Here is a 14,321-nt window from a genome sequence, read left to right on the forward strand (position 1 = left end):
TAAGTGTCTCATTTACTTTATGCACTCTATCCAATGCACTTAATCAATCCTTAATATATCGAGTTATGTATAATTAAAAATTATAAAAAGTTGATATTAATAATCTTTACATCAAAACGAATCAAACAAGATTCCATATGACTATGTTTTAACTTATAAATTAATAATAAAATACAATTTAAGAGTGATAAATGAGTATTGTCTCAAAAATAAATGAAACACCTAAAGTGAATAGGAGGGAGTATTTTATTTTCTATGAATAGGAGGGAGTATTATTTATTTTGTTTTCTTAATGATAATTAACAAAAGGCTGAGAATGAGTCATTGACGGAAATTGTTCAAAGAAAAGTAAACACTGAGACTGCGAGGTTGCAACGTGTCACCTAACTATAAGCCAACCAGAAGCGGCGTAGGTTCTCTGTATCTGATCTTCTTTTGGAATCTAGAGGTACTCCTAACGCCCATCATAGTCATTTCTTATGTTATCCTTTCGCTTTTTTTATTAATAAGATCATGCTTGCGTTGAGATAAATATTTAAATGATAAATAAAAGTTAAAAAAAATAAAATTAGTTAATAAGAAGATTAAAGAAATTTAATTGTAAGAGAGGTAGAGAATTTAGTTAGAAAACAAAGAAAAATGGATAAATTAACATATAATTTCCTTATCTTAGAGTATAAATTTACCTTAGAAAAGGGTCGGAGTATAATTTTACACTAGGAAAGGGTCGGGAAAACTTTTCTCCAAATTAGGGATAACATCCTCCTTTTTCATCATCTTTATTTGCACTTATACTAAACTTTATTTTATTAGTTTTGACTTTTTTACTCACTTAAATATTTACAATCAATACAAACGAATCCTAATATAAAAACTTTGATGGGGTAATTAATACTTAAATTTATTAAATATCTCCATAAATAACTGGTTTTTTCAGCTAGCTTAAAAGCCAACAAAAACAGCCAATATTACATCTGGTCAAACAAGCAAATTAAAATAGCCAACAACTGATTGCCAAATACTCCTTTTTCCTTCTCATTTTGTACCACTTTTATTTTAATTTGTTTCATTAATTTTGCACACTTTTATTTTCCAATGGTTTCATTCTACTCTATTTAATCTCATCCATAAATTTATATTCTCTTTTTATCTTAACTACTCATTTTTATCATCTATTTATTTTTGTCTCATTTTCAAATTCAATTTTCCTCTTAACTAAATTTACACATTGCGTGTTATGTTGGGAGAATAGTAGAAAAGATGTAACAATAAAAGTGCAAGGTGATAATTTATTAATTTTATTGAAGCATATAATACACTTTTACTAATTTAGTTTCCTTAATAAAACCCATATACAATATATAATTTCTTCCCAAATACATACATATACTATATAATATACGAGTTATTGAAGTAGATTACAACCTAATCCATTATTCTCACCTCTAAATAATACATTTGCATTTAAACATTTAACCAAAAGTTTCAATGCATCTCCTGGTATTAATGTTGGGCCAATCAAACTGTTAAGATTAATACCATGATTTGCATTTAAGGGTAATTTGTCAATGAAGCTTAGATCAACATTGACCACTTCAATACCTTCACAAGGAGTTTCACTGTTGCATGAAAACGAGAGTGGATTCTTTCCAGTTGTAGTACCTTGTATGTTCTTATATTCAACACCAACTATCTTTGCTTGTATTGTCTTCCATATAACAAAACAAACACAAAGTATTAACAATTTTATGTACAAAAATGTTTCAAGCAATTATCAAAACCATCGTTGTCATTAGAGGCCAAGTCAAATGATAAAAGTTAAAAAGACAGAAATATATGAAGCAAAATTATTATTAAAAAGTTACTGCTTAGGTCATGACCCAGGTCATTTGATTACAATCCAAATCAATATTTGAATTGTGTACCATATAACACCAAGAAAAGTACCCCAGTTAGTTCAACATACATGTAGAGGTAAATAGTCGGTCCACCCTATACTAGCTAGTAAGTAGTGTCTTAGATTCATCCAAACTCAAAAAATAAACGGAGAAAATGGGCTGTAGGAGTCTGCCCCTACCAGTCTCTTGTGGCATCGTACCTGTTTCTAGTTAATGATTAATAAATTAATAAAATAATGATTTATACCCCCCCATTCCACTAAAAATGCACTATAGATTTTTTTAAGCTATCCAATGCACTTATTTAATGTTTAATATATTTTATTATACATAATGAAATATTATAAAAAGTATATATTAATAATCTTTGCATTGAGATGAATCGTCAAGTGTAATAAGTGAACAGCGTCAAAAATAGTAATTAATATTGCAAAAAGTAATGTACCTCTAATGGATTAAGGAGGGGTTGTAGTTGGTTAATGACAATAGGGACTTGAACTTGCTCCATTTTCAAACCCTCAAATTTGATGTCAGATATAAGGCTTGTTTTGGCTTCCAAACGAGGAATAATCCTAACACCAAATGTGGTTTCCTTGAAACTGCAATCCTTCACTATTACCCCCTTCACATCTAATGACGTATCTATGTATGCTTTTGATCCAATACTGATTTTAAAATAAAAAAAAACAGCTTATCTTAGTAAATAATATCAAAAATGTGAATTAATTAAAACATTCTTCTATTTTGTAAAGTTGTGAAAAACTCGTCTTTTTTAATTTTTCAATTGAAAATATTCAAATAAAATTAGTTGAAAAAATATAGAGATTATAATTTTTTAAAAAATATTTAATAAAGTTAATGAGAAATATGTGAATCTCATAAATAATATTAATAAAATATTAAAATAAGGATAAGTAAGGTTAGTTATGTCCGAATTTTATGATATAAATAGAATTTTTTTTAGGGGAATTACAAATAAAACAGTCAAAAATAATAAACAGAAACAATTAAAAGTACAGAGGAAGTAAAAAAGAAAAACATTTCGTGAGAATTTGACAAAAAAATTAACTTCTAACGACTCAAAAACTCTCCTTTAAATTATCAACGAAACATCATCATCATCATACCCCGCTCATAGAAAACTATGATCAAGGTCCGAGGAAGGAAAAAATACGACAGCTGATACCCATAGAGGAGAATACGGTCAAATAGTTCCTCGACTCAAGAAGAGTCTTAAATTATCAATGAAACGAGCTCATAATTTTAAACAATAAATTAATAAAAAAAAGTACTTTTCACAACTTTATATTTATTTTATATAAAACTTGAGAAAATAGTTTTTCAATAAAATCAATATAGAAAGTAAAAAAGATAAAACAAACCTAATTCCTTGACCAGATTGGCAAGTGAGTGCAGAGATAGAAATATGAAGTGAGCCAGGGGCAACAGTAACACAGTCACCACCAGTATTGATAATGCTACTGCTCACACTTATATTATTTGATGCACCAATATATATTCCATTATTAGTCTTACTTTTCTTATTTTTCATTGATTTTTCATTCAATTTCATATTCTGGACCTTCACATTTTCGCTCTCCACAATTAATACATGGTATGCTGAAGGATTTACAGATGTGATTCTCTCCACCAACACATTTTTCGACTTTAATATTTTGATAGACTGTGCAATGAAAATAAACAAAATTAAAATTAGAAAATTAATAAAGTTATTTATTAGTATTAGTCATATTTAAATTCTCTAAATGCTCGTTTTTGAGATTTTAGTGGCTTAATTAAAAAGAATAATGTATATGGACCTTCGATGACGAGTAATAGAAATAAATGGAAATAGTAAGGTTTTTACGGTATGCAGATGTAAGATGATCGGGTTTTATTCTTAATACTAATGATTCTAGATACAAGTTTTAACAATAACTTATATATATCAATCCATTAAAACTTACCAAATTTCTTTAATGTAATATTGGGAATAAGTATTTCATTTCAAATTATGAATTTCAATTATGAAATTATAAATGAAAAATTTGAGAAAAATAAGATTTAGGTAGTCATACATTCTCAAATTCTTAACTTTAACTACTTTAAAAACAATGTTGGAATTTGAACCAAATTTAAATTTGAAAATTTTTAATTTCCTAAACAATAAATTTAAGCCTATTTTAAATTTCCAAATAAAATTATCGTTCGCAAATATGACATAAGAAAATTATAAAAAAAATATTAAATTGCTCAAATAAAAGAATGTCATGGTTCTTTTTTTGTTTTAAATTAATCTAATAATCAAACATCAATTTCAAGAATCTAATAGTTAAAATTTTAGATCTTCCACCAATCTAGATGCAAAACAAATCACTATAACAATAGTTCATGGAGTATATCAATAATTCAATATGCAGCTCAAATTTAATTTATACTGTAAGTTTTGTATGAGATCGTCTTATAATAAGATGGATCCATATAAGCTGTCCAAAATATTATATTTAAAAAAATTTCACTGATTTAAGCTTAACTTTGACAAAAAAATTATCGTCATTTCAAGAGAAAAAAAAATACTAAATTGACTTTTTTTATTTTTTAATAAATTAAAATTAAACCGGCTCATATTAAATAATGTGAGACAATTCTAGTCAAAGATTTCCAAAAAACCCAATATATTGGTGGGCCACCCACAGAATTGCTAGATTTGACTCTAAAAATTTTCTTTAATAGAAAGTAAGGGTAAGGTTGACTTACAGCCATTAGATTAAAGAAGTCAACGTCCTTATTTTGGTCAAGTGTGTTGTACTTAGAGGCTTGGTTAGAGACATCAATGGTTCCTGGTCCAGTGAAAGTAGCAGCATCCACATCTTGAAACACAACAAATTCATGGTTTGGGAATTGGCTAACATCCTTATCTGCCACCATTGTTCCTTGAAGCTCAACAATTACTTCATATTTACATGGACCTGCAAATATTACTTGAGCCACCATATATATGCCTTCAGGGATGACTACCTTTGATGGACCTTGGCTACAATGGCATGCCTTCTGCCATGCTTTCATGATAGCCTGTTCCATACACAAACCATGCACTTCAATCAACATATTGATTATTGTTAGAGTATATAACATATTTTAGGGCTTCAACCATCAGCTTAAATTTTTGGTTGATTTGGTTCCATAACATAGTATCAGAGCTAATGTGATAATAGGTCATGAGTTCGAATCTCAATCATCTCACATTAATATCGACGCCAGATATGAAGAAGACATGGGTCATCTATATTTCTAACCCAAAGAGCTCTCGTGTGAGGAGGCGTGTTAGAGTATATAACATATCTTAGGTCTTAAATATAAGTTTAAACTTTTAATTAAGTTGTTTCATTTGACAATTTTATTGTATGTCATTAATTTTTTCTTCTTAGCTTTGCATGTAATAATTAGTTATATACAAAAATAAGTCACACACAATAGGGAGAATCTTAGAATGATGGATTAGGCTAGTAATCGGTTGAGGACTTTTCCTATGGGTTAGTCTAGTAGATGGTTAAGGAATGACAAAGGTTTAATTCTCACTAGCTATAAAATTAATTAATTTTCTCTCCCCCGTTTTTAGGAATATAAATAAAAAAATTATTGAAAAAAAGTCCTTATGTCACGATAAAAAATGATTACAAAATAAAACTATTTATGTAATTTTCAAAAACATCATATTAGTATCATAGTTCAATTTAACCTTAAGTTTTCAAAAAACAAATCAAATCATAGTCTACAATTTCAAAAATTTTGTAAGTCTAACCATAATGTAAAAACAATTTTCAAATTTTGATTTCGTTCAATTTAATTTGAGATATATATCAACTGATCTATTCAATTATAAACGCATTAAATGTATACATGATTAGTAACATGTTGATGTCATATAAGAAACTTTCGAGATCTAGTATAAGAAATAAAACATAATTTGGCAAAGGAGAAAAAGGTCAATATATAAAAAAAAATTAATGAATTAATTAAAGGCAAAAATTAATGAGCTATTTAATGCTTTCTAATGATTAATGAACTCACTAATCCATTGAGGGATTCACCATTAGCATCATTATGTGGTTTGCCATTTCCTTTTGCACCAAATTGAGTAACATCAAAACTTACATTACCATTAGTGGGAGTTGCAAGGCCACGATGACCTTCAACCTCAAAATGAATGTATGAAAAGGCTAAAACTAGGATGATTGTAAATCCAATCCCTCTAGTTATAGCCATTTTATATTGTGACCTTGCAACTAAATTATTAAATAAAGAAAACTAATGAAAATAAACATTTAATGTTGCATATATATATATAATATGAAATATTTACATTTTCTCTATTTTTGTCTACATTCTATACTTTAGCATAGTTATTATTTTTTAATTAAGAGATTTACTCTCATCCATTAATTGAGAGAAATTAAAGGGCCTTGTTTTATCCATTATTAAGAAAAATTTATATATCAAACATATAACATTAATATGTATGAATGATTGAAAATCATCATAAATAAATAATTTAAAATTTGTTCATTGGAAATTAAATAAGATAATTTTTTCACAAATTCTCATTTAAGATGGTATTATCGTATATTAATTCTAAATAAATTGGATTAAATAGCTCAATGAAATTAAGAAAAATTTATTTTTAAGATTTTATGGTTTTCTTTCAAAATCTCGCTTTATTTATTTTTAAAAAATTTCATCTTTGCCATATATTCTCTTTTAAAGAAGTTTAATGTATTTATTTTTTTTCTTTGCTGTAGCCTATTTCTTTTTGTCACGTTTTAGTTTGTTAATGCAATTTTAAAAGCTAAAATTATAAAAAATTAGACCAACACTCTCCCACCACCTACCCCTTCCCCACACCACCTATTCCACAACCGCTACATTCATCCCCTTGGACACTAGCAACTAACTCCACCTCCACGATCGTTGAGAGCCATAGCCAATCGACAGCTTCTCCCGCCCTTATTCTCACAACCACCCTCAAACCCTGCCCCGTCCATAAAACCAATTACATATCAATCCAAGAAACCAAGCCTTCCAAACATCCAAAAACACAAAACATAACTCAAAAAACACGAAAACTAGAAGAAAAAAATTTTGGTTGGGTTACCTCCCAAAAAGTGCTTCTTTAAGGTCATTAACTAGAACTTTTTCAATAAATAGCAAGTCAAACTTCTCAAGAGTTTGTCAAACTCACTCCCAGCAAAACCAAAAATTAGAATGCAGCAGATAAAATGATGTAAGAAGAGAAAATAGATAAGAATGTACAAAGCATGAACAGTCAACTTATCATTATGAGATGAAAATCCGAATAAAAAGCAAGCAAAAGGGAAAGAAAGAAAATCGATTGGTATGTCATGACATAGGTCAACATAAGTCATGATATCATCAACCGGGGCCAAGGTATCACAATTCACAAGCATCAACATGAGCGTGAGTGGGGGTGGTGAGAGGCATATCAAAGTGACCAAGTGACATAGTAGGAGACTCAACAGATGACGCACAAGGAGCATGTATTTGAGCCTCATCAACAATATAAGCGCTAATCTCTAAGTTATTAGGCTCATACAATGGATTATAATGCACAAAGACAGGAGACTCAAGTGTGAGGCATACAAGACACCTCATAAGGAGTCTCACAAGCAAAGGGTGCAATATCACATGGCATAGACAAATCATGTTCAAGATGCATAAGAACAGAAGACTCATAAATACACATAGTAGAAGACTCATGAAAATAATGCACAAAATCACATGACTCACCAATGTAAGAATCACAAAGGGATGGGGGAGAGCAATCAATAGAAGAAAGCGATGCTAAGTCAAGATCTAAGGCCAAAGCCACATGGGGTCCTAAATATTCCTCTAAGTTCTCACTACATGGTTCAAGGCTCTCTACGAAGTCCATCACATCCTCAATCAAAGTGTCATCAATACTAGGAGCATCCACCAAGGTCTCAATGATGGGTGAGGAAGAGGATTGATTCAAAGTCTCGGTCAAATTTCAAGCAAAATTCCTTAAATTCCTAATTTTCATAAATTGACTCATCCTCATCATCACTAGACCAACCAATTGATAAATGGCATAAGCTAGAAGAAGAAGGGGCTAAGGAACTAGCAACCTCCCTTTTATCAATCAAAAAACAACCCATGTAGAATTTCCATCATTCCCAACAAGGTCAAAAGAATAACCAATAGGTATGTCAATACCAGGGGAGTTCAACATTTCATTCTTATAAGTATCCTTAGCCAACCATAAATACATGTTCCAACCTTGCTCAACTAGTTGGCCAAGAAACTCATATTCATAAATAGTCTCAATTTGGTCCCTAGTCCTATCATTCATACCCATGTACAAAGCTAAACAAATTTGTCTTAAAAATCTGGCTCCCCGACAACAGCACCATTTTGACAGAGGACTTTTTAGTGCCGTCGCTATAGCCTCTAATCAAACAAAATTTATAAACACCTTTAACTATAACTACACAAATATAGTGGCAAGTACGGGGTCCATCCACAGGGAGATGAGTGTGAGACCTAAAGCCTCTTTAGGTGTTGGGAAATCATGTATGGAAGATTGGTGATGAGCTAGACTACAACTAGAACTATGAAAATAACAAACAAAGAAACAATGGGATGGGTTAACTCACTTGTGATGGCTAACCTATAGTAGAGGTTTTGATTCTTTCCGATCCTGAATCGGGCTTGGGATCACCTCCGAGAATCTCATCCTCCTCACTCTCACGAGTAAAGACAAGAAAATCGAACAACAAAAGTCCACTATCCGTTAATCCTCCCCTACTCTCGTAGTTGAAGGGGCGATTGCAAGGTTCAACTCTCGTCGATCCCACAAAATAGACAATGAAATACTAAAAAAAATAAGATTAGAATTTACCCATAAAATACAATGAAGATTGAAGAGCAAATAACAAAAACCATAAAAATCCATCACCAACACTCCATGAAAATGGCTTGAAACTTTGAATAAAATATCAATAAAAGATAAAAATAACAAAATCTAAACAAAATAAATCATAGAAATGAAATGTTGATAGAAGAAATTAAATTAAACCTAAGAAAAATTAAGAAAAGAAAATTAGGTTTTATAAAAGGATAAAGTGGAAAAAGAGGAAACAAAGACTACGATGTTACTGCCTACTCCTTTACTGCTTGCTTTCTTCTGTTTTTAAAGAATGCTATTTTCGAAATTGGGCCTGCAGAGTTAAGTAATAAATTAATGGGCGCTGAAAGTTAACACATAGAAGCTGTTATCTCAGTTGGTCAGAGGCACTATTGCTACACATAGAGGTCGCGGGTTCAAAACTCTTTGACGACATTTTGTTACTGACTTGCTGCATTTTTGGTTGCTGCTATTGCACGCATGCAGTCGTTCCATGCGGAACTATCAGTCGTGCAGTCTTCGACGCTCATTTTGTTTTTGAAATATCATAACTTCTTCGTCGTTACAACTCCAAATTCGACGCTTGAACAATCAATACGAAGCTAATGAATCCAATTTTTGCGTATTTAATGGACTCTTTTCTTAAATGATGCTTCTTTGTTTCGGTTGGACTCCTTTTCGCTCTTTTCTCCAAGTGTTGACTTGGATCTTATTTCCTATCCTCGATTTTGATCCATTCTTTCTCAAAACCTCCGGGGGATTAGCGAGCATCGTCCTTATCACGCCTTTGTTCGAAAAAAGGGGGAAATCCTATAAAAACATGAACAAACGCATGCTTTCTTTGAAAGGGCGTAAACCCAAGAAAAAGAATTAAAATGTAACAAAAATCACATAAAAACATAATAAATATCACCAGTGGCGGACCCAGGAATTTCAAATTGGGGGGGCAAAATCCGAACGTCACGTCGTTCGGATAATCTGATCGTCGTCCGAATAATTTTTTTTTTAAAGAAAAATAGAGTTTGACCTGGGAGAGTAAGCGTTAGCGAGGCAGGTAGTAGTCGTAAAATGCTTGTGCTTGGACAATTGATTATGAGAATGTTCAGACGAGCAAATTACAGCATGCAAGGCAGTAGCATTGCTAGGTTACTCTCAAGTCTCAATGAGTGGATTAGATGTCTGTAGGAACGAGCACGTTGAGTTTATGCAGGTGGAGTGTTGCTTGGTTTGGGATATATTCCCATGAAGATTACAAGCAAATAGCCAGAGAGTGAGGAAGCAGGGGGGCCAGAGAGTTGTTCCATCAACGTAGCCCAATTGAAGTGTCATACACATTTAAAATAGTTATTTGATGCAAAATGAAGAGTCCGAGTAGCTTAAATGAAGCTATTGTTAAAACCCACTTCAACATGGAGAGAGTGAGGATTGAAGAAGAGAGTACTGAGAAGAGCAAATGAAGCTATTGTTAAAACCCACTTCAACATGGAAAGAGTGAGGATTGAAGAAGAGAGTACTGAGTAGAGCAAGAAGATATGAACTTTTGTTTTCGGGAGAAAACGAGGGAATGATATAACAAATATGTAGGCGCTGGCCCAGTCAATTTGCAATCTGCTTATTTAAAAGTCGAATAAAGACCTCCTACGGTCCCCTGATCTGTTGGGAAGGTCTACTAATCATCTATGATCTACTCTACTTAGCAAGGTAGTATAATCACTGCTTTTAATGAAGGAGAACAAGTTCAGTTAGCAGATGAGATCCCATACAAACTCTTTAATTCATTAACTGATCCCCGTCAACTGCATAAAGAAGGACTGCGGTAGATAGGCAACAACAAGATAATAACTTTTGTCACATCCACAAACTATAGCCAAACAAATGGTTTGGGACTAAGAATTTGGAGAATTCAATAAGGACAAGATCCTGATAGAGTACACAACTTCTCTTGGGGCCTTAACCATCAACTACAAGTTGGTTATCCCAAACTCCAGCAAATTTCAGCCCCAAATAAGACTCAATTATTCAATCTAATTATTCAAACTATCAAGAATCAAACAATTTCCTAATTATTCAAGTAACAACTTGCAACCAATGAACCAAATTACCAAACAAATTATTCAATTAAACAAACAATTTAACTAAATATTTAATTGCTAACAAACAAACAGTGATGGAATTAATGAAGAATCAAACAAACAATGATCAACAGTGAGTGACGAATCAAGAATCAAGAATCAAAGATCAACAATTAAACAAATTAACAATGAACTAATGAAGCTATGAAACAATTAAACAAATTAACAATCACAATTACAAATTAACAATTAAATAAGTAATGGAAGCAAAGAACTCACAAGTGACGAAGTGTAATGTCGTCTGTCGTGTCTGTCCTCTGTCGAAGTATGGAATTGAAGAGAAGAGGAAGAGGAAGCGAGTAGCGAAGAGGAAGAACAGTCAGTGACTGTGAGCGACGAACGGACGAAGAGGAAGTATGGAATTGAGTGTCTGTGACTCTGTAGTGTCGAATGTCGAAGGCCGTGGGCCTGTGGCTGTGGCGACTGGCGACGAAGAGGAAGAGGAAGGCTGCCGTTTGTGGGCTGTGGCGCAGTGGCGGTGGAGATTTCAGATTTGGAAGAGGAAGAGGAAGGCTGCCTGTCGAATGCGTTTAGGGTTTGGTTTGTTTCGAAATGAGAAGGAAGGCTGGTAGGCTAAGGCTGCCGTTTTTATTTTTTTTTTAAAGGTTATTAGCGACGGGAATTTCGGTCGCTAGGTGGTCGCTAAGTGGTCGCAAAAAATAATTTTTTTTTTTTTTTAAATATGATTTTTTTTTTTCAAATTGGGGGGGCCACTGCCCCCCCTTGCCCCTAGCTGGGTCCGCCACTGAATATCACGCATACACCCTAATTACCCACAAACCCATTAAAGCCCTAGACCACTTAACACCCACCCAACCGTGATCGTAGTGGGGGATAGGTTCAAGTAGTACTGCACACGGTCCGGTCTGGTTTGATAGAAAAATCAAACCGGACTATAAATTTTAGTCTGAAAATTTTTCAGACTAGACCAAACCAATCAAGACACTAGTCCGGATTGGATCAAACCGTTCTACAACGGTTTGGTCTAGTCTACGATTTTTTGCTTTTTAATGCATTTTTTTAATTAAAGATCAAAAATAATGTATTCATCTACAAACAAATGAAAAAAAAAAAAAAAACACTCAACCAACAAAATTCAAAAAAATCAAAAATAGTAAGTGTAAATAGAAAATTCGAAATACACAAATAAATCAAAAAAAAATCGTACAAAAATGCGAAATACAAACAAATGGAAAAAAAAAACCTAAAAAATCAACCAACAATTTTCGAAATATATCAAATATAAGCCGAAAAACTCCTAAAAACACTTGAGATTTGGAATGTAGAACTGTTGGCGACTTGGCATGGTCTCAGGTCTGTGTGGATGAATGAAAAATGATAGTAGAACAAAGAAACAAAGGAAGAATCAATAAACAATGAAAATATAAGATTCTGGAAAAAATGAGGCGCATAAATAAACAATACAAACAAATAAATAATATCTAAATATTGAGAATCTGGAAAAAAAAAGAAGCAAAAACTCATTTACTCACAGTATGCTTAAGAATAGATTGAGTGAGAGGGAGATGAGAAGTGAGGGGCGCCATTTCACTTAGAACACAGAAAGAAGCAGCAGCATGCAAAGACTAAAACTCTAGAATTAGAATTTAGGTTTTCCATTTAACCTAATTTAGTGTTAGCGACTTAGGCCGGCTTAATTGAGAATAGTATTGTGCCTTGGCTGCCTAAAATTACTCATAGATTATTGCGGTTTCCGTTGTACGGTTTACGATTTTCACCGGATCGAAATTTTTCACAATTGTCTGGTCCGATCTGATCAGAAAATTTAAAAAACTCAGACCGGATCAAAAATCGTATTTTTAAAATAAAAAATCAGACTAGACCACTTAGATTGTAGACCAGACTACATACTTAAATACCAAAACTTGACCGAGACCGTCTCAAATTGAGACCAAGAGTGGACCAGTCCAATTCGCGCGTGTAACAATATCATACGTTTTTCCTTTTCCATTTTCTGGCCATTTATCAATTTTGACCTTAAAGGTATCAATCTCAAAGTAAAGTAATACTTAAACATATCAATTAAAGTAAAAAATTTCAATTTGAACCTATAAATAATCAATTTCTACCAAAATATGGTTTTGTTTCACAATTTTAGAATGAAGTTATATAAAATAGTATTATTCTATCATTTTATAGATAAATTTCAAACAACAAATGAATGGTCAATAAAACTATCAATAATAGTGTTAAAACTATTAACATGCTAAATTTGAATAAATGCTATACAATATATCTATATAATTTGGATACTTATTTTTAAAACGATAATTGAAGATTAGAAATTCAAAATTGAGTTCGATTATAAAACATCATTGTCAAATTACATGTCATAATTTAACTATTAACATATTCAATTAATATATTTTTATAGACTTTGAAATACTTATTTTGAAAACGATAATTGAAGCTTATATGTTCAAAATTAAGTTAGATCTTAAAACATCAATTGTCAATTTATGTGAGTATAAGTACTCTTATGTTCCATTAGAACCATCATGTTGCATTGAATAAAAGTACTTGTATTCTACAATGTTTTAACACTATTATTGATAATGTTATTCACCGTTCATTTGTTGGTTTAAAATTCATCCCTAGAATGATAAAATAATACCAATTTATTAATTACGTTGTCAAATTGTAAAACAGAAACATATTTAGGTAAAAATTGATCAGTCTAACTTCAAAATTGATCACAAATAGGTCAATTTGAACTCTTTTATGTTAATTGATATGTTTAAAGTTTACTTTAAGTTGAAATTGATACTCTTTAAGGTCAAAATTGATACGTTTAAGATTAAAATTGAAAAATGCCCAAAAAATAGAAAAAAACGAGAGAAAGCATGTGAGAGTGATACACGCGCGAATTGGCCCGGCCCACGCTTGGTCTCAATTTGAGACGGTCTTGACCAAGATCAGTTGACACTTAAATTACGATATGGTCCAATTTGATTTACGGTTAAAACCAAACTCTGTTCAACCCTAGTTTCAAGGTTTTTAGGTGGTGGAAATCGAGGAGGAGGTGGGAAGGGGTGGAGGGAGATGGAGTGGCGTTCAAAATAAGATTTTCTTCTAATTTTTTCTGTTTTAAAGTTTTAAAATATAAAAATAAATAAAATTCAACTATAATTTATAAAGAATATCTTAGAAGATTTAAATGTATACAATTTGAGTGTGGGTGGAGTATTTATTACACAATAAATAAATAATACTTCATCCATTTTATATTACTTTTACATTTTTTAATTTTGACAATTTTATATTATTTGCAACATTTCTACTTTTTGCAATAAAATAATTAATAACCATATAAATGTCTACTTTAAC

General features: G+C 31.6%; 1 protein-coding gene across 4 annotated transcripts; it reads right to left on the reverse strand.

Annotated features, from left to right (window-relative positions):
• Nucleotides 1–1,274: 1,274 nt before the first annotated feature.
• Nucleotides 1,275–12,603, reverse strand: LOC130813994 (exopolygalacturonase clone GBGE184-like). 4 transcript variants are annotated; one of them, XM_057679959.1, is made up of 6 exons: nucleotides 12,467–12,553; nucleotides 11,193–12,289; nucleotides 4,656–4,970; nucleotides 3,281–3,582; nucleotides 2,344–2,563; nucleotides 1,281–1,708 (listed from the first exon to the last, which is right to left on the reverse strand). In XM_057679959.1, the coding sequence occupies exons 3-6, from the start codon at nucleotides 4,962–4,964 to the stop codon at nucleotides 1,406–1,408; spliced, it is 1,134 nt and encodes a 377-aa protein (XP_057535942.1). In that variant the 5' UTR covers nucleotides 4,965–4,970; nucleotides 11,193–12,289; nucleotides 12,467–12,553; the 3' UTR covers nucleotides 1,281–1,405. The 4 variants fall into 4 exon arrangements, with proteins under 4 accessions (XP_057535940.1, XP_057535942.1, XP_057535941.1 ...); XM_057679957.1 differs by lacking the exon at nucleotides 11,193–12,289 and having other exon boundaries at nucleotides 1,275–1,708; nucleotides 12,467–12,603; XM_057679958.1 differs by having other exon boundaries at nucleotides 11,193–12,597.
• Between the last annotated feature and the right edge of the window lie 1,718 nt (nucleotides 12,604–14,321).

The sequence above is a fragment of the Amaranthus tricolor genome, chromosome 5 (assembly GCF_026212465.1).
Source record: "Amaranthus tricolor cultivar Red isolate AtriRed21 chromosome 5, ASM2621246v1, whole genome shotgun sequence".
Lineage (NCBI taxonomy): Eukaryota > Viridiplantae > Streptophyta > Magnoliopsida > Caryophyllales > Amaranthaceae > Amaranthus > Amaranthus tricolor.